Source organism: Peromyscus californicus, unplaced genomic scaffold, assembly GCF_007827085.1.
Source record: "Peromyscus californicus insignis strain IS unplaced genomic scaffold, ASM782708v3 Scaffold_21__1_contigs__length_65335640, whole genome shotgun sequence".
Classification (NCBI taxonomy): domain Eukaryota; kingdom Metazoa; phylum Chordata; class Mammalia; order Rodentia; family Cricetidae; genus Peromyscus; species Peromyscus californicus.
Genome location: NW_026294514.1, coordinates 42315314 through 42336759, shown reverse-complemented (window position 1 = coordinate 42336759; position 21446 = coordinate 42315314). Strand labels below are relative to the sequence as shown.

The window sequence follows — 21446 nt, the reverse complement described above, 5'->3', positions numbered from 1 at the left end:
AAGGAGAAAAATGGCTGGGCATATAGCTCAGGGGTAGAACATTTACCTAGCATGGATAAAGCCCTGAATTCACTCCCCAGTACTGAAAAAGGTACTTAAATTAAATAAAAATATCCACTGTTGAGAACGAGAGTAGTAAGTTACAAATATCATACAGTAGAAACACGGACCATTGTCCTGCCCCAGGAACCTGTTCCGTGGTCATGAAACACTTCTTAGAACAAATGCCTGTGTGATACTCACAGGATGTGATGTGGTCTATCAGGGGCTAACAGATTCCACCAGACTCTTATTTTGGTTTGAATCTAAGCTCCCATGCTCACAACAAGCAATCCTTCTGGTAAAACTTAAAAGTCCCCACAGTGCTAATAAAGACGACCAAGTCACACGAAACAAGCTGCCCAGTGACCAATAAAAGAAACTCCGTTTATTGTCATTTCACCCTTAAGAAAACCGTTATAGTGCAGAGCCTACTACAAAAGCGCAGCGTTCCAATACACAGAGGTGCATGACGCTTTGCATTCATCTGTGTTAACCATGTGGTTCCAGAGCTGCACAACCAGCTTAGAGGTGAGCTCAAAGAAGCTGGGGCAAAGCTTTATACTGTGTTTAGTTTTTTTTAATGTGGTTATGAATAGCCTAGAACATGGGAGATACCGAGGAACAAATCCTTCCTTTGACTTCAGAAAAGGAGAGAGTAAAATAAAAGGCTAAAAATGAGCCGACATTTTAGGCTTTAATCATTTTGAAATTCATTTTGATGGGTTGTTTGCTAACAAGAATCCCAGTAGTGCAACCCAGACCGTGGCTCTGGACAAAGGAGAGAGACAAGCTGATGACTGGAAACCCACAGAAACAGGAAGTGAAAGGAAAGGTGACCTCGTACTTCTGGGTAATAATCAGAATGTGAGTACAGAAAGAAAGAAACATGAGGCAAGATCTAAAACAACACTCAGTTAAGTGCTGATCCCCAAATGGCCTCTTACAGGGGTGCAAACTTCCCCAGTAACAGAGTGAAGGGTGTAGCTCTGCATGCCACCAAGTCTCTGTTCCAACAACAGCTGAGACCACACAGCTCACACTGTTCATCTGCACGGCCATAGGTGTGTGTCAAGAAAATTCCATGGGCAATGAAATTTGACATTCTCATCTCACAAAATACTATTATCCTTTGGAAAAAAAGTTTCCAATCACTTAAAAATGGAGATACCACTCCCGGCTTACAAGGCATATCAAAGCAGGCAGTGGGCTGGATTTGGACAAGAGGGCGACTATTTATGTGAGTCGATTCAGCACCGGCCTACATGCAGCAGCAGACCAAGTAACACACATGCAAGAACAAATCCAATACTATTGTTAAATAAAGCCTTAAACGCAACCCACAAAAGCCATATGGTTCTCTCTGCCATCCATTTACCATAAGAAATTTTAATAGTTGTTTTTATACTTACATATTTATTATTTACGCGTGTGTGTGTGTGTGTGTGTGTGTGTGTGTGTGTGTGTGTGTGTATGAACAAGCACACAAACTTGTAGACTTGAGTTTGTTTCCTACAATGAGAGATAAGAGGACAATGTTGGTTCTCTCCTTCTATCCTGTAGACCTGGGTATCGAACTCAGGTCACCAGACTTGGTAGCAAGCCTCTTTTCATCAAGTGAGTTGCTTATGTTATGACTCAGAATCAGCACAGGCTGAAGAAGATTCTACAATATTTAGGCTTCTTTTCAAAAGTAACTTTTTTTTTCCAAATTGGAAAAAAATTTCAATGCAAATGGCCATGGTAATGAAAACAGATACCAAATTCAAAAAATTATGAATTGGGGATTTGGGGTGTAGCTCAGTGGTAGATGGAGCACTTGCCTAAGATGCAAGCAGCCCTGATTTCCATCCTTAGTAATATATAAACCTACAGAAAGCCACATGACATCAGCCATGTATGTGCTTGCATAAACAGATCTACCAGGTCTAACTCTCCCCAACCCCAGCTTCTCTCGAGACCAGTGGACACCTAGGGAGATGTCAGGGAAAGACTCAAAGGATTTCAGGGCAAGAACTCTGCCTGGGGAGGCACAATGCAGCAAGGACAAAGCCATGTTCCTAACTGTCAATCATAGCTAAAAAGGGACACGGGAGCTAGAGTGTGACCAGCTAACTAAGAGTGACCCACTAGCTCCAGAAGCAGCATTGAAAGGCACACACGCTGGAGGAAAGAGGGAAAAACAGCAAAGGAGAAAGTGATCTGGGGAACCAAACAAGACTTGTGAAGACTTGGAAGCCTGGCAAAGTCACAGTGTTAAAGAGACTGGGGTTCTTGACTTGAAAATTATAAGGAATTAAATGTGGGAAGGAGAGGAAAGCCCATGGTGGGCATCATAATTGTTAAAGCTTATTAAGAACAACATTAGATTCTACCTCATGCTTTGAAGCTGCCTTTATAAGATTACCTACAAAATCTAATTACTGCTGCATGTAGGCACATTAATGAAAAGCTTTATATTCATGAAAAAGTACAAAAACGTGTTTTATCTGAAACCCAAATCTCACTAATATGTTTTTAGCAGTTTGAATACTAAGTGGTACATTCATCAGCCCATTTCAATTATGAATCTGCAAATCTAAGACTTTAAAAGGACTGCCAAGGTCACAGCCTAGAAAGAGGGTCTCTACAAAATTGCCAGGCTCTGCTGTGATTAGATCAATCATTGTCTTTCTGCTCTTCCTTCAAAAATCTGAATTCTCACTGATGCTCAGTAAGGTAAGTAGTTTCTACTTAGTGTGAAATTCACTAAGCATTCCTCTGGAAGCAGGGGGGGGGGGGAAGAGGGGCGTGGCGCGGGACGGCGGGGGGTGGACGGAGAACATACATCCATGAATCTTCTGAATGCTTTCAAGAGCATGATTTCCCAGGTGCAAGAAAGCCTCTAAGGCTCTGAGGCTTGAGAGAGGAGTTTCCCTTCAAGGCCTGCTGTATGTTGGAAACCATGCTATTTGTATTCTACAACTAGAGTCCCATCCTTGACACACGTTTGCCAGAACAGACATCCAACTATTCCCCATATCTGTTGCTTAAGAAAGGATCACCTGCCGGGCGGTGGTGGCGCACGCCTTTAATCCCAGCACTCGGGAGGCAGAGCCAGGCGGATCTCTGTGAGTTCGAGGCCAGCCTGGACTACCAAGTGAGTTCCAGGAAAGGCGCAGCTACACAGAGAAACCCTGTCTCGAAAAAACCAAAAAAAAAAAAAAAAAAAAAAAAAAAAAAAAAAAAAAAAAAAAGAAAGGATCACCTGGGCAATGTCCACTAATCCAGCTAAGGTATGCCCAAAGATACAGAGAGCAAACGGTAACTCGTCTTTACAGGGAGAGATGCAAGGCTAAACTCCTTTAATCAGTCCTCTTAGTTACAACATCCTCCCCAGCTACGCAGCCATGGAGCACAGCACTCACATAACAACATGCTCTTTCACTCAACCAATACCCAGTAGACAGTGTTCTATGATGATGACCAAGACTCTCTAGATGCCCCTATTTCAGAAAGAACACTAAGCAGTGAAAGCAGACCTGATGGCATCCATGGGTCAGACGTTGGTTTGGTCAAGGTGTTCACCTGCTCCCAATTGAAGTCATCATCGCCAGCTTGGCTATATCCACATGTGCTGTATGGCTCATCAAAGAGGCAGCCACCTACAATGGGAGAAATAGAGGCAAGGTTAGTCACCCCAAATCTGAGATCGGAGACGCATCAGGGAGACAGCCATCTACTTGACATCAAACTGAATCTGATTTGACCCTTTCACTTGGGAACTGTGGAACTGACCCCTTCCCTAACCTTGTCAAATGTTGCTGAGTATTAACCATGCCTTATCAATACATATACATTACGTTGCTCTCTAAAAGGAGCCTAATGTTGGTGGAAGACAAATGAAATAAGCAAACCTAAAATTTTCATTGTCCAGATGAACACTGAACTTCGAAAATTCACCTTGCATTCAAAACTTCAAAAGAATTCCCTCAAGTATTCAATGTTTTCAATAGAGAATTATAAATTGTTTAAAAATATTAAAGAGAAATATTTTCACTAAAACACTGGTGTCACTGTATAGGATAAGGCATACCACACATGATGGGCATGGCCTGCAAAATATTTTTCAAATCATCCTTCTCTATCTTACACAGAAGCAAGTTTCAGTTTATGGTTTAAGAAATTTGAGGTCTCATAATCAATGTGGATTAGGACATCACTTTATAGTCAACACAAGTCTAAATGACAGAAATTTCAAGGCTAAACATGTGGCAAACATCTGCTTAGTTTTGGTACAATGGATGAAGCTATCTAAATAAAAAATAGAAAACACAGTATACACATGGTCAGCAACTCACTTGCTTCAGTACCAATGTGATTCAGTGCAGTGATGCTTTTCCATCCCACTCTACAGCCTCTTAGATGCCTGTTATGTTGAAATACGTATAGTGGCAGATCTTTGTCCAAATGATTCATAGGGTACAGTGAATGATGAGACTGATCACAGATCATGAAAAACCTGATACCCATTATATAATGAATAGTAGGTATTACATAATCATTGCATAATAAATGGATCCTATTAATTCAAAATATTAATGATAACTGCTGGCAGTTGGTAAGAAGTGAGGATTCATGACAAGGAGATGCAATTTTAGGACTGTTATTGTACTATGCCTGCCACATACACCCTAGAGGAAGAAGGCAAGGAAAACAGCAATTATAAACCAGAGAGAAAACAGAATGTGAAGGTCACCTGACCTAACTTTTACCCCCACCCTAAACCAGTCCTATGCCTTCCACAACAACCAGGAATCCTCTGAAGACAGGAAAAACTGCACATTTTGTGTGTAGAAAATTCCCAGAACATTCCTAGACATTCTAGTCTCCACTCTGCCTCTTGAAATGTGCACCCATTTATCTTCCCTCCACCCCGCAAGGCAACAGTTAAATGCGCAGCTCCTGCACAGGAAATCTGACAGTTTGAAAGAAGCTGTCGTGTTCTGTGTCTTAGTGTCCCCAGGCAATACATACTCTGCTCTCCCCAATTCCTCCTGTGAGGTTTCCAGACCTGTCAGCTCCCTAGCAGGTGCTCTCTGAACACTTGTCCCGAAGAATGGCACCCTGTGCTGGAGCAAGAACCCATGCAACTCCTGCCCTTGACCTCTCACCCCGACAACAGCTTGGGCAAGAGCACTGGTCTATCCTGAGCTGAAAGCCTGTGTCTTTCCACACCTGCCATCAAGCTGTTTCTACTTGTGTGGTGTGTGTGTGTGTGTGTGTGTGTGTGTGTGTGTGTGTGTGCATATGTGTGTGACCTCTCAATTCACAAGACTGCCCACTTAGCTTTACTAAATCCATCTTATTTTCAGGACATCCCTCCAGCCTGTGGACAGCTTTGCCAGTCTTGACCCCATCACTTGGGAATTAGTTATCCTACCAAAATTTACATTGCAGAATAATCACAATTACTCACAAAATCCAAAATGCTCTTAAACTTGAAACTTTTGCGCTCACTCACAGTGTCCAACAAGCTCAGATACTTCCACACCTAGTTGCAGGTGATGGGTTAAGATCAAAGTGCCGGTGCACAAAAAGTAAAATAAAATAAGATAAAATGAATAAATAAAGCAAAAATCATCATCATGCTATATGTGCAGGCCTATAAGAAACAAATGAATTCTGTGTTTAGAGCTCAGTCACAGCCTCCAGATAGCTAATCTTATTATATACCCAAGGACTTCAAAACACTCACCCAAACCCAAAACGTGTCTGATCCCTAGCATTTTGGAAAAGGACTACTCCACCTACATCAGCAGATATGATGTGTACTCCTTCCAAATCTGCCTGCATGTCCTGGAAAATGTCAAACAGGAATCAGGAAACCCCAGGTTGTCCCAGACAGCCTCTCTAGGCTTTTTAGCATGTCTTCGTCGGCAGCTCTAGGCACAAGGGTGAAATCAGCGTGTTGTCTTCTAGAATGCTTTCAGTACTTATAGTCTCAACTAACCCTTCCCCTGGGAACACAAAGTTCATTATCAAAGGTAGAGAATTAAACTCAAAGTTTAATCCGACAACAAATGATCATTCACGTGTCCCCCTCTCTGAGTTTTAACAAGCTCTGAAGAAAAGTGGATCTGTCCAGCACCCAATGCTAATGACATTCCAATATGGGTGAGATGTTCAAAGACTGTGTAACCATTTGTGAGAAAGAAAAAAAAAAGTGTTCCTTTGTTGCAAGTTGTAGTTGTGACATGGAGAATAGTTTCAGCCTGAAGGAAGCCAAACAGCGGTGGCACAAATAACAGTAAAGGAAAGGAAACTGCAGGGCGGTGGTGGCGCACGCCTTTAATCCCAGCACTCGGGAGGCAGAGCCAGGCGGATCTCTGTGAGTTCGAGGCCAGCCTGGTCTACAGTGTGAGATCCAGGACAGGCACCAAAACCACACAGAGAAACCCTGTCTTAAAAAAAAGAAAGAAAGAAAAGAAAAGAAAGAAAGAAACCATCATCCATGTTGACGCAAAGGGGCGCCTAGAGAAAACCCAGACACTGTGCTGAATAACTCCTTTATCACAGTCTCAAATGGCAGGAACAATAGAAGTGTCCACAACACGACTTGAGGCTGGTTAAGGATCTGGTCTTCCAAATGGCTGTTGCCCTGACGGTGTAACCTGCTGCTGAGGTGGACGGATACAGCAGATGGAAAGCAGTAAGAGCATGCCATGCCAGGGTGAGGACTGAGTTACCCGTCACAGTGTTGCCTGGTCACTTGAAAGGACGCATAAAGGGAAAACACATCTCTTTCCCAGATGGTGTGTAACCATCAAACCCCTTGAAGACGGGATCATCTGTGCATTTCCGATTGCCTGAAGATATGTGACCTCGCATGCCACTCTTTATCAGTGAGACCTTATGATAGTAACGATGATTTATTGAAATAAAATAGGAAAAGGCAAAAGGAAATGATGTCAGCATTGAAATAAACAAATCCTGGTTCTCATTAGGCTGAGACCAGAGGGCTGCAAGGGAGAGGTCAGCTTGGTATGCTTGGCGAATTTGAGACCAACCTTGGATACACAGCGAGACCCTCCCTCAAAAAAATAACAAAAATGATAAAAGGGAGGATAGAAGGAAGGGAGGGGAGGGGAGGGGAAGAGAGAGGAGAGACAACCAAATAAAGAGAGAACAATTAAATTTTTGTTCTTAATTCAGTTTTTCACTGAAACAAAAGACAAGTCCCAGAGTCAAGCCCTCAGTATTTTCATTTGTTTGTTTGTTTTTAATGAAATCAGTGGAGTGAAAGAACAGGTATCTTAGGTCTGGAGGGATGGCACGGCACTTAAGATCCTGCACCTCTCTTCCAGGAAACCTGCATTCTGATTTCAGCACCCACAATGGACAGCTCACAGCCAACCATAACTCCAGGTCCAAGAGATCCAATGCCTTCTCTGGCTTCTATGGGCACCTGCACTCATGTGCACACACTCAGAGACAGGGACAGGCAGGCAGACAGACACAGACACAGACACACACACACTTACACTTTAAAAATAAAAACTGGTATCTGAAAGCCCATAGAAAAGAGGAAATCACTCAAGAGCAATATTCTATCTGCACTGTAGTCAACATAGCATTCAACTTCAATCTGAGTATGACAAGTATCTAAATTTTAAAAAAAGAATGGGAAATGAAGGGCTGGAGAGTTGGTGCAGAGGTTAAGAGAATTTGTAGCTCTTGCAGAGGACCTGAATTTCTTTCCCAGTACCCACAAGGCTGCTTAGAACTGTCCTGTAACTCCAGTTCCAAGAAATCTGACACCCTCTTCTGGCTTCTGCAGGCACTGCACCTATGTGGTACACAAACATCCATGTAGGCAAAACACTCATGCACATAGAATACTACAAAAAAAATAATTTTTAGCTGGGCCTAGTGTCGCAGGCCTTTAATCCCAGCACTCAGGAGGATCTCTGAGTTTGAGGACAGCCAAGTCTACAGAGTGAATTCCAGGACAGCCAGGGCTGTTACACAGAGAAACCCTGTCTCAGAAAACACAAAGATGGTGGGGGTGGGCAATGCATTCCCTTAAATTCAATGCAGAATTGGCCTACAATAATTTTACCAGAAAATTAAAAAAAAAAGTATGAAGGAATATCCCCTCAAACAAGGAGAACGATCTTAATCCAACGCCTAACACCACTGAGCCTGACTCAGGTAGATCTCAAGATGATACAGCTGCAAACTTGACTGTGTGGTTCAGTATCTTCCCTTTTTATTGTGGCTGAAAACTATAAGCCGGTTAAATGTTAATGAACTCTCTACAAATTATGGCTCTCCAGCATTCTTTCGCTCTGGCAATAATTAGGTAGCAAGCCTAGCTGTCTATAAAGGTCAGTCCTGATTTATGAAAATAAAATATTACCATTTGCATACTGGAGGGAATTTTTCCTGCCTCTTTCTCTGGGGTAGCACAAATGGCTCATTTCGCCAACAGTAATAGGAAATAATTACTCTATAAGGTATAAAGGAGGTGGCCAACTCGCACTCCAGAGGGAAATTTAGAAGGTTTCATATCCATCTGAATAGTCGGACCTAGACAGATAACAGAGCCAAAACAAACTGACATGGGTTGTAGCCAGAAGTATTTTTGGAGGGCTTGCAAGATGGCTCCGTGTGTAAAGGAGCTTGCAGTTTAAGCCAAGCAGCCCAGTTTCAATCCCTGGAATCCACATTAAGGTGGATAGAGAGAACTGACCACACAAAGCTAACCTCTGACCTCTACATGCATGTTGTGGCGATTGTGCTCACAAATATGAACCAAGCTCACACAGACATGAATTATTAATTTATTTACTTAACGGGGCTGGAGAGGTTGCTCAAGCAGTTAAGAGTGTGTCCGTTGCTTCTCCAAAAAATGGGAGTTCAGTTCCCAGCATCCGCATGGCAGCTCACAACCACCTGTAACTCCAGGTCCAGGGGACCTGATGCCCTCTTCTGGCCTCTGTGGGTGCCCACACAAAAGTGGGACATACACGGAAATAAATCTAAAAATAAATTTCCCTTGACTGTACCCGGCAGTCATACCATCCTGATCCAGATCACATTTACACCCGTTTTACAAACCAAATGATTCTCTGCTGAGACACAGGGATCATTTCCACCCTGATTGCCTGAGCTTTGTGAAGATCCAGGTCTCCCAACTTTATTCCAGAGGGGCTTCTAAGCTGGTACAAAAAGTATCTAAGGTTTGGGAGCAGAAGGCACCACCTGAAACAGACTGTCTAGGCTGAAGGTTCAGGTCGACACTCAGTACGTGAGAGTTCTTTTAAGCTGGCCAGAGAGCAGGCCTGTGATCTCCAACGTGCTCTGCAAGTCACAGGGACCAGTTCCTTAAGTGGACAAATGCCAGTTACATTCTAAGGGCAATGTTTTATTATTTTGTCTACTCCTCAAACACAGTGTGAGTCTTCTATCTCAATATGTCACGATATTCATGTCAATATAGTCAAAGAACTTATTTTACAACATGACATATAGGTGTATTGTATCTCCTTCAGTTGAATTTTTTTTTAACTCTACAGGCAAGCACCAATAGTCTTCAGATTCCTGTGCCAGTCACCAGCTTTAACTCCTCTTAATAGTGCTTGCTTTGCAAAGTGTCTAGACCATCTAGGTCAGTGGTTTTTCAATCTATGGACTGTGACCCTATTTGGGATCAAATGATCCTTTAGCAATGGTTGTCTAAGACCACAGAAAAACATGGATACTTACAATATAATTCATAACAGTAGCAAAATTACTGTTATGAAGTAGCAATGAAAATAATTTTATAGTTGCGGGGGTGGGGGCAGTCACCCAAACATGAGGAATTGTATTAAAGGTTTGCAGTATTAGGAAGGGTGAGGCCCACTGGTCTATACATTCTATCTACATTTCCTGTCCTGTTGGCAAGAAGATCAAGCTTCCTCTGGGAGAGGATGTAGGAAAGAGAGCACAGAAAGAGGTGGCCTCATTATAGTGCTGGTAGGTCCTTAGTGCACCAAGCAGGCACCCTCTCTGGCCCTGAGGTCTCCAACACTAGCTTGTCCTAAAGTGCCGCCTCAAGGACCTCTGCAGAGAGCCCCAGTGGAGCCCTGACCTGTATAGCTTGTACTGTTCTCCAGGACACATCCCCTCCTATGTCTGCAGGCGCAGCCTTACAAGGACTCCCTTCAAGCATTGGCCCTGGCAAGGCTCATCTCCATGTCTGTGCTGGGATGGGGCTGCTCCATCCTCTGCCATCCCTTAGCCATCAGAGCTCTCCTTCCAACAATGTAGTGAGGTCTTTATAGGCCATTTCCCATGCTCCAGCTCCTGCATGATTTCTGTCTCCTGAAGGGATCCTGACTGCCCACTCCTATTTTTACAAATGGCAGTTTAGTGTGATCAAATAGCTCACCCAATTACCCAGGAGTTTCAGTTCATGGCCAGCAGCTCAGTCGAGGTCTACCTGCAAATCTCATGCTCTCCTCCATCCAGCACCTTTCACAGACCTCTCCGAAGGCAGTCAATACCACACTGATTGCTAATGGCCTGCACAGGAAGGGAACTCCTGAAGCTAAGGCTTCTAGGAAGCAAGTGGGGGACAATCCAATGTCCATTTCATGAGCGCGTAAGACAAACATGCATCCTGAATTGTTCTGCCTTGAACAGGTGGAATTGACTTACAGACTCCAGCCGTCCTCATGATTGTAATTATAGCCCATTTCAAGTTACTTTGTGGAAGACTGCAGCACTCCTTGAGGGACTTTCTAGAGCATTTTACTCATTTGTTCTAAATACAGAATGACCCCATTTAAGGCAGGCTTTATCAAATGCATAAAACGTATTAAATCAGTCTCTCCATGGAGAAAACAGATTTAAAAAAAATTGTGCTAAGATACTCCCCCAAAGACTTAATGCTTAGTGTTCTCTTTTCCTAAAATATATGAAACCACCAGCGGTTCTACTCATTTATTTCAATCTTAAAAACTCTGAAAGACAAACAGCTATAAAGCTACCCAATCCAAAGGATAAGCAGGAAGTGATCTACAACAGACATCATTGTTTTAAGAGTTACAGGAAAAGTGCCTATACCCACATACCAGAGCCACCACCTTCCTCATTTAAATCACACCAACACTGGCATTTAATTGCCTGCCACACAGTAAAAGTATACGATACCTCTGAAACTTTGTGGGTGTGCTGTGATGTTTAGTGGATCAGACACTAAGCATTACAGAAATGCTCTCCGACATAATTTAATCTAGCAAGCAGTCTTTACACATCGCGCAGGCGTTTAAATGGCTAATACGATGCTCTATTGTAAAACATGCCATTTGCCCATGGATATGTTTTGCATAGCGCAAAGCAAATGAGCTTGTTTCCAAAGTTTCTATGGCTTATTACCCTTACCGCAGCCTTCATTCCCTATCAATCTACGGATTCCTAATATTTAAACAGGCTGGATACCAGCAAGCAGCCAAGTGGTTTTGGTTTTATTTTTTTTCCCTTATTGATTTTAAAAACCTTTGGTTTTTAATGGGTAGGGTCATTATTTCTATTTCTACATCCTTCAGATGATTAGTGACGACTCTGTTTTCCAGCACATAACATAACTATGTTCCTCACAGGGCTGCTACTGGGTTGAACTAACCTACTCCCAAGAACTCCCTGTGTGGCTGGAGTCTACCTGATGCTCCTGTCCTCACACGACAGTGCAGACACTGCACTGTGAAATCAGGACTGTCTGTCTTTGCCTTAGACAGAGGAATGATAAATGAAAACTCTGTTTAGGGAAGAAGACTGTCTGGTCGGGACTGGTCACGTGATCCTTTGAATCACTTGTGTTTCAGGTTCCCTCACTGGAGTGGGGTTTATGGGGGTCCCAGGGCTAGCTGCATCTGTAGGACCATGATAGGAACACAAGCTTCCAGGCTGTACCCCAACTCCTCAGTCAGACACTATGGCCCTTAGCTATCTGGGCTTCAGCAAGCCTCCAGTGACTCTAACATAGACTGTTTGACAATCAATCTCCTAGAATAACACATTTAACTAGAAACTCCTGGGACCAGCCTCAGGGATCTATGGCTCTTAAAAAGGTCCCAGAATAATCTAATCACTGACCTATTTTTAAAAAGACTGCTCTAGATTGGTAGTTTCAAATAGTTTAAGAAGGCATTATCAGGTTTTGGGAGACTAGAGAACAGCTCAGTGCTAAAATGCTTACTTTTTGTGAGGGAGGCCATGGGGGACATCCTTAGCACTTAAGAAAAGAGACATTGTTTTCTTTAAAACACTGTATCTCTGTTTGTTATTGATAAATTATGTCTGCATAGTACTGTACATGTTCAAGCCTAACAGCATTCATGCACCTGACTTTTTAAAGTGTAACTAGAAAAAGATCTGTAAGTTAAAACCTAAATATTTTCTGCCACAAGTAGCCAGACACATTATATTCATCAAAAAGTGCCCAAACAAAGCCTTTTGGTCACCGCAGTTCCCAATATACTTAGGAGTTTAGTCATAAACACCTCAAAAATGAAGAAGGACAATAGAACATCAGGGCTGGCTCTAAGCTCAATCCCTTGTTCTCATTCCCAGATATTATACCCTTGATCTCTCTGTCATATTTCTCCTAAGTGGATCCACTCAACAAGCACAAAACGATCATGCTAAGACAAATGCAGGAAATTAACAGGAGGTAGGATTCCATCAGTGCCCAGGAGCACTTCTGCCTGCTTGCTATGATTTACAAATCTATCTCTTGATAACTTTACTAGCATAAGTTATTGTCTGAAGCAGCAGATAAACTCCTGAATTCAGCCAGTCAATCATGCTTGCTAAATGAGTGTACCTCAAGGAACATATCCATTATATTCACTGAGCAGAATCAAATTATAAGGAAAAGGTACACTCCATCGCATGTATTCTCTTGGTATTATAAACCATTTATTCTAATGCCCTATAAGTAGGGGAATGACTAATATAACATAGGGTAACTTGTCCAGATGAATATGCTAAATTGGGATCAGGGAGGTGGATTCCAAGAAGTCTTGGGTTTGTCAATAACATGTCTTTCTCCCTGTCATGGATTCAAGAGGCAAGGGGTCTTCACATCAAAGGTCCATTTGGCTCCCATGAATCCCAGGATGCAAAGGGAAGCAGGGAGCAGAGAATTGGGGCACTTGGTACCAAAGCCTGTCAACCAGATGCCCCAGACCCACTGAGACTGAGGAATGAGAAGAACGAATGGGCACTCTTCCCCACCCCACATTTCTCCCGACTGAGACTGACCTCTGCTCCCTCATCCTCTGCACTTGATGTGAGGAGGCATCTCGGTGTAATTCTCAGGTCTAAAGACCTCATGTTTTATTAAAGTGTGTCAAAACTTCCTGTCACTCGATTGTATGCTCATCTGAGGAAACAGCTGTCTCTCTCAATGCCAAGGGGACCTGAAGTCACTGTTGAAATGACAGAGGAACTGTGTGCTGTTTTTAGTCTCCCAAGTCCCATACAGGATTCTTCATGGAGAATTTTGACCATGAGAAAATCTGAGAACCTATTCCCTATGGAGGATATATGACTCTATAACAGCTATTATTAGCCATCCATAGGAACAGAGAAGGCTAAACTTGTTGGTACATGCCAAAGTATGGCCATGGATTCAAGATGATGACTATACGTAGTTCACAGCATCTCTAAGAGAAAAGCAAATAAACAGATGTTTCTTGACACTGTCTATAGTGACTGGGTCACTAAGCTCTCTGCTCAACATCTTATGATCCAAATGACTTCCCCAAGGCTTTCTCTATCAGTTCTTCATCCCTCCTACACCATGGTTTGAGTCTCAGCCCAGGGCTTCACTTGATTTGACCCACTCCAACTTAACTATTCCCTACAGTACATCCTGTACACTTCCTCTTCTATACTTAAGTCTATTCATTCATTGACTCTTAACTGCCCATGGGAAAACATTTTTATTTTATCATAACACATAACATTGATTTTGTTAGTCTGGGGAGATGGCAGGGGTGTTAAGCCCATCTACCTTTTTAGATTATTTTTCATTTTTACCCCACCTTCTCTTTATATCATACCTAACAATTTATGGCTATTCATTGATTTACCTCCAGTGATTGTACTACTCATCTGTCACCCATTTGCACACATGGCCTTGCATCCACCTAACACAGTCGCATGCCAATCCCAAGATCTAGACTGAATATTCTTATTTATTCTTCAAATCTCAGGATAGAAACCACCCTCTGAGGTCCCTGTTGTTGATGTTATCTCACAGATAAAATCTGCTGCCCCTTCCTATGAACCACTACTATAAAGAAGAGATCATTCTGGTGTTCTTACAACAGCACAGCTCAACCTCTCAGTGGCCATGCTGTGGCCCTACCACACTGTAAGTACTGAAATAGGAAAAAAAATGTTCTGCTGCTCATCTCTTTATCCCTCACCCCCAGGTACCAGAAAATGCTTGTTTTTCATTAATACTTAGAATTAGGGGAAGAGTTTTGTGACAAAGGTTAGAACAGAATCGATATGGTGTTCAATCTTTGGCAGAAAGGAAGACAGGAGAAAAGCCATCCCCTGGGCCCTAGTCACTGAACATCAACACCCGGGCCACAACAATGCAAGAAGTCTTATTTATTCCTAGAGTTCTTCCCTTTCTTCCTCCCTCTCTCGGCCCCACTCTCCCAACTAGGACTTAGGTCTCTGTCATATCATCAGGCACTGGGGAGGAGAAGAAGGGGTAGTGGAGGGAACAACTGAAGCCAGATAGGAAAATAACTCAGGGGACAGAGAGAGTTAAAAAGGAACAATGCAAAAATTCTGCAGGAGGCAAGAGAAAGAACAAAAGCCCACCCTGAAGTTCTCCTTGTCCTAAAGGATCCAGATGAAAAGGAAAGCAGAGAGTCAGCAACTGGATGCAAGACTCTGCGAAGATATCCCGGGTCTGCTATTCTAAGAATCTGCATAATGAGGCTACTATTTAGCAGACCTCAGCACAAGTCAACAGCAAACACAGACTGTACGCAGTGCACTGGGGCTCTGCTTAAAGGCAGCCAGTCACGGCGTGGTCGTGAAACACGTGAAACATACAAAAGAATGTTGGCAGGACATGTGACACATCTTTCAAGTGTGTGAGACAGAAAACTAGTCAACGGTCCTTGGTCCTTAAAGAGAGCAAGCTTTGAGGGTCATACTTGTTACATAATTTTTAAGATTAGATAACAGATTCTAGGCAAAATCCTTCTGGCTGGGAGTGAGGCTTACAAAGCACAAAAGTGCAGTGAGTCAGCTTCGCTGCCAGTCGTTGGCTAGGACCAATTAGTTGCCCAAACGTAGGGAACTAAGAACATTAGCTTTCTCAAGGTCACTGTAGTCAGTGTGTCTGTCTTGTCCTAATTCAGTGCTTGCTCCATGATCTGGTCACACTGTAGATTGTAATCTATAGTGAACTACAAAGAGCAGGCAGTCTGAGAGTAGCAAGCTGGTCCAGGAAGCAGTTCTGGGGTCCAGTCTTATGGCTTTGGGCAAGGCAACTGACAGATGTAGGAGGGGATGTAACAGGATGAATGTACTCACCACCCATGATACAGGTGAGCTCCACCCTGGAAACTTAAAAGCTGACCCCATCCTTCCATCTAGGGTGCCATCCACCTTTAAGAATGCTGTCAGGGTGAAATGTGTTTGTAGATGGTGTATAAAATACTCTAGGAACCACTTACCCATTCTCTTCCTATCTCTCTGGTAAGTAGGCATATGTTGCCTTTCCTCTTTGCTGGTGGTGACCAGTCTATTAACTAGCATGACTGAATTAGAGCTCCAGCTACAATCTTCAGAACACAAAGGTGGACCATCCCAAGAGCTTCTAAAATGCTATTTCTCTCTCTCTCTCTCTCTCTCTCTCTCTCTCTCTCTCTCATTCTTTTTGTTTAATGTCTTGGTCTTTTTGTGACTGAGTATTATGAAGCCCACACTGGCCCCCGCATCTCTCTCTGAGTGGCCTGCATGCTGGGAGGCTGGCATGTGCGATGAATCCCAGCTTTGAAGCTGTTTTACAGGATGCTCTGTAAACTTGGAGGGGGCCTCGACCATATTGGGCACATATATTGAACCTAACCTACTATGGGCACACTGTGAATGAAAACTAAACCATTGTAAATCAATACAACCATTGACTGGGTTTGGCTTAAGTAATAGAAATGTATCAAGGGGCTGTGAATATGTCTAGAGGAAGCTTCAAAGACTAGCTCAGTGTCTGGAACATTAAAACCAGTGATCAAATGTGGCACTCTGGGACTCCAACCACCATTCAAAGTGGTCAGCTCTCTCTCCTGCCTTGACCATCGCTACAATCACATTGGCAACTGTTACCTCTCTAGAGTTGCTGGGTCTCACTTAAAGGACCTAATAATATACTCACTCTACCCTGGACTCAGAGAAAAATGAGGGGATACTCAGCACTTTACAGCAGCACACCCAACTGATAAAAAGTTCCTAGGCCTGGAGTGAAAACCAAGTGGCATTAATCTTGATGTTTCCCCTCCACATGCTCTATAAATTTCATAGAGGTGTTGATTAAAGAAATGTAGGCCCGACCTTAACTACAGGACAGCGAATGTGTCTCTTACCAGGAACACTCAATAAAGAAACTCACTCTACTTCACCATCTTCTATTGCTAACTTCAAAATTAAAAACTAAAACCCACGGGGGAAGCAGAAGATTGAATTAGGTCAGGGGGAACATGTGGACTGACCTACTCTTTCAGGGGGAGTGGTCAGATCTAGACCCTCAACACGGAGACATTAATGCAAATACATTCCTGATTTACAAGTTGGCTACAAAATCTTTACTTCCCTCCCATGTTTATAAGAATACTTCTGAAACCACCAACTCTTCCACTCTCAGAAGAAGGCTGTTCTGCTCTTCCAAGGTTCCCGGTTACAGGACTGCTGCCATGACCTTGTCCTTCTCTGATCCCTGCTTTACTCTGTGGCCCAGTGATTCTGAAACCCAGAGTTTCCGGATGAGCTTGAGAATCCAACAGAGCTAACTACAAGATCTGTCTCCCCAGGACAAATATGTGTCTGCAGAAATATTGTAACTCCTCAGGGTGACAAATTCTAAGGAACAAGTTGGCATTCAGTCAAAGGATAATTCATTGGCCACCTGCAGCAGATAGGCAGGGGTCATTTATTAATGCATAGGTCCTGGTCTCCTCCATGCACTCACTTGAATCTGAGCTGTGGACAGTAGCACTGAGGCTCTGAACTGTATGGAGAACACTTCACCAGTGATCCCACGGCTGGATGGGGCCATTCAACCATTTCCCTGCCCACTCAAGCCATCGTGCAGTCTGAAAAACATGCCCCACGATCACTCAGCTATCTCTGGGGAACTCACACTACCATCACTGCATTGCTAAAGGGCATGACCCCTGGTGCACAGTGTGCCTCTACTCCACACTCATGTTCATGGGCACACCATGCCTCCCCTCTTACACATGCATCAGGCCCTAATGTTCTTCTGTGCCTTTGCCTGGACCACTTCACAGCATGTTCTTGAGACCACTGAGACCACTGCCACAGGAGGTACCAGCTTCCTTTTTCCTGACTGTCAGATCTTCACTAACACTTGTCATTCTCATACATCCAAGATCATCCCTGCTGGGGTTTGTCCACTCGGACTCCCAGTGACACAGTGAGCACTGGCTACCAGATGTCCAGGAGGGCATTTCATGACCTGTCTGTACTAATGCTAGGAGAGGTCCAACTCATGTGTCTACGCAAGAAGACACAGCCATGCCACCCTGTTCCCTAAAGCTACAAAGGACATTCATTAGACACAGGCCACAGTATGGTACAATATGGACCAGAGACTAGAGTTTATGTCACTTATCTAAGCAGATCCAATCAACACCCAGTATCTCCTGAGCCACATCAATGTTCAGCACAGCCTCCTGACTATCAACTTTGAAAGGAATACATGGCACACATGTGGTCAAATGCAATTCAACACTGTGACATGAAGGTGGCTTAACATCATGTTCACCCATTCATATGTATTTTTTGAATTTTTAGTGTACTAATTAATAATTTAAGTTTTGGTATTCTTTGGGTCTTGCTGGCTACTGTTTCACTGGGAAATCTGGTTCGCCCGTGTTTTCTGTGACAGCTTTACTACTTCCCGTAGGGCTATGTGACCCTCCATGACTGCTAGTTGCTTGATCTGTCTCATTATCGTCGGAATCATGACCCCAAATATCACAGTGTCCCTTGGGAAATTAAACTGAAGAGCACTCTATCAGACAGGACATTAAAATAGTGGTGAGAATGGCCTTGAGAGGAGGCCACAGAAAACCAAGCCACAGGGGCAGGCTGCTTAAGAACATTGCATCCCTTAGTCACTTATACAGACGCACCCCTTTCCAAACCCTTACAGGAAGTTCTCTCCCACAGCCCTGATCAACCCCACATTCCTTTAACTTTCTGATTGGCTAAGGAGTAAGAGATGCACAATCCAGCTCCATCTTTGACCTCTGCAGAGGGAGGCGAGTTCTACTCTGTAACGTCTTAGGACCTCCCAAATCATTTCCATCCACTCTGTGGCTTCATCCTCAAGAGAACAGATCATACAGGGAACAAAGCCATACCATGACAAAGAAGAATCGCAGGCAGTGTGACTGTCGGGCTCATCAAAGGATACTTTATTTCTTCACAAGTATCACGGGCACCTGGTAACTATTCTAGGTAGGTCCCCTGGGCTCACCGATGGCTAGCCAGCCCACTTGGTAAATTCCAGGCCAATGAGGGCATGTCCAGACCAAAGAGTGGTCATGTCTTAAGAAATAAGTTAGAAGGCACCTGAGGAATGACGTGTCTTCCCCTCTCCAACAAACATGTATGCACATCCCCGCATGCAAGTGTACTCACAAGCGCACATACTCAAACAAAATGGCATTCCCTAGCTCCATTCATTTGCAGACGAGAGCCCAAAATTCTAAGACACAAAATCACTTACTTGAAGTGGCATGGTAATACAGGGTGAGACCGTGGCTATGGCATTGGAACAGCCAGAAGTGAGTATCAGTGGGAATAAAACGCCAAGTTACCAATGGGAGTGGAGGGGGGAAAGAAAGGTCAGACAAGCTGTGGATGTCTATGGCTGTCTTCAACAGCTGGAGGTGTTGGAGAGGGACCAGAGAAAAATGGAAGGTGAAGCTTTCAACAGACAATTTGAACCCGTCAGTTCCCTTGGAAGAAAGAAAGAAAGAACCTAGAACCAAGCTGCACAGGCCCAAAGCCTTGGAGTCAGTACATTCTATTGGGAAGCTTTCCAATAGCAAGTATATTGGCCTTAGATATTGCACAAGGATATCTTCACCCTCCAAGCTGGCCTTAGCCCTCCCCTGCCCATGATATATACATAAAAAAACAAAACAAACAAACAAAAAACAACAAAAACCCTGCTTATCTCACTAGGATCAGGAGACAGGCACAGTTTCACGTGTGTCTGTCTAGGGCACTTGGGTTTGTGAGCTGGGCTCTGCTGAAGCCAATAGGAGATCACAACAGGATCCTTGTGAGCACTGCTGGGGCCTTTGCTTCTAACCTCTCATCGCTGGCCTCCACTGCTCCACTCGGGGTGTTTAAGGGCTTGACACTTTGAGAGTTCATCTGGTAGGTACTCTTTTAGAAATGAAGAATAAAATGAAAGTGAGCTGGGAGTGAATGTGGAGGAAGAATACTGCTGAAAGAGACCAGAGGAGGGAACAGAAGCAGAGGAAGACACAAGATGGGTAGGGCAGATGTGGGGAGGCCTGAAATGCTCAGCAGAAATGGTTCACAATGGCCATCTGGGAGCCCTTCTGCTACCTGGGCAGATGCTCTCCTCTCTGCAGCTACACCTACTCTGTACATGCTGCTAAACCCACCCCAAACACAGTCGGAGACCACATAGGTGGTTTCCAAATTAGTAACAAAGAAGGTTAACTCCACCAAGTAATTTGGAGGAAGACTTTGAAATTTAAAAAAAAAAAAAAAAGCTACAAAATCCTCTTTAACAAGCTTGATTGACTAGGAGGCGTAGACGTCATCTGAAGGCTCATGTGAAAATAATCATAAAACAATAGGACTTCCAAGTGAACAACGGGTGTGGATTAAAGTTCAGCTTATCAGAACTAAACTTATCCCCACAGTATTTCCTTTTGTAGTTACTGAAGCAATAACAGAGGAAAATAAGCTTCAGGTAGAGAACTATTCTGTGCCTCCAATTTCCCCAGCAAAACCTCAGACCGTTTTACGTGCTGGGAAATGCTATCAAGTGTGATGCCCAGCCTTAAAACCCAAAGTGAATAAGTATTTCGCCTAAGATGTGAAAAAGGCAAGTTAACCAGCACTTACCTGTCACAATGGGGGTAGATAGCTGCCGTCTTCAGGTATCTGCACACACAGGCTTTTATCTCTGACTTGCACTAAATGGATATTTTAAACGCTCGACAGAGCAGAGACAGAGCTAGCCTTGGGAGGGGAATCATTTCACTTAAAAGTGGAATTGTTTTAACTCTAGGGATTCTGGGAAAGGTTGTTTTGTTTGTTAATAGCTCTACCAAGGGGATTGAGGATGTACAGATGTGAGGTAGAAGCTGCAGCGCAGTAGATTCAGATAACTCATCCTTAGCACCTGACCCTGTAAGTACAAATGGTTTCTACATGGTTTCAGCCAGACTTAGAGGTCTGGACAAGATGGGTCTGTAATTACACTTCACTAGACTCCAAGTCCAGGGACAGGCAAGACATGCGCATGCCACTGGACCAAGGTAGCTGGTTTGGGGTTTTTGTTGTTTTGTGTTTTGTTTTTAGACATACGCACCGTCTCACTCAAAAATATTATTGGCTCATAGCTTCTGACACCCCATGGTATACAAGGAGACCGAGAAAGCTCTGGATTACAGGGAGTAAGGCAATTAATGAGCTATTACTATTTAAAGAGAAAAAGCCCTGTCAAAATAGCTTGACATAAAAATGGTGGTTTTTAGCATACACAACTTGCAATAATGCTGCCAACAAAAACAGTGGGTGGTGACTCTGCCAGCTAAGTGGAGCTGTAATGGGAAAGGGGCGGGGCCCCACAGGACTCCCCCGCCCCCCTCCAGTAGCCCCTCAACCACCACAGCTAGCTGTGTTCCCCCAAGGCTACCGGCTCCTCCTAAAACCATGTTGGGGACTTGTCTGGGCAAAAAAAAAACTTCCAGATGAGAACAAGTCAACAACCGGAAACCAACCCTCCATGAGGCGCGACAAGGCTTCTCTGATGGTTGTCTCACCCAGAGCGAACACAAACCAGTTATATCGAAAGATGAGGGAAAGAATTCTAAAATTATCCTGCAGTG

General features: G+C 43.6%; 1 protein-coding gene across 10 annotated transcripts in view; it reads right to left on the bottom strand.

The window, feature by feature from the left end:
- The window catches only part of Ptprm (protein tyrosine phosphatase receptor type M), a 715625-nt gene that overhangs the window by 541465 nt on the left and 152714 nt on the right, over nucleotides 1–21446 (bottom strand). For 9 of the 10 annotated variants that reach the window (XM_052750177.1, XM_052750181.1, XM_052750178.1 and 6 more), the window contains exons 1-2: nucleotides 4380–4510; nucleotides 3561–3683 (exon numbers count right to left, since the gene is read on the bottom strand). In XM_052750177.1, coding sequence (XP_052606137.1) covers nucleotides 3561–3683; nucleotides 4380–4497 — 241 coding nt within the window. In that variant the 5' untranslated portion in view covers nucleotides 4498–4510. Of the gene's footprint in view, nucleotides 1–3560; nucleotides 3684–4379; nucleotides 4511–21446 lie in introns of those variants that run through there. The other variant, XM_052750180.1, reaches the window with a different exon arrangement.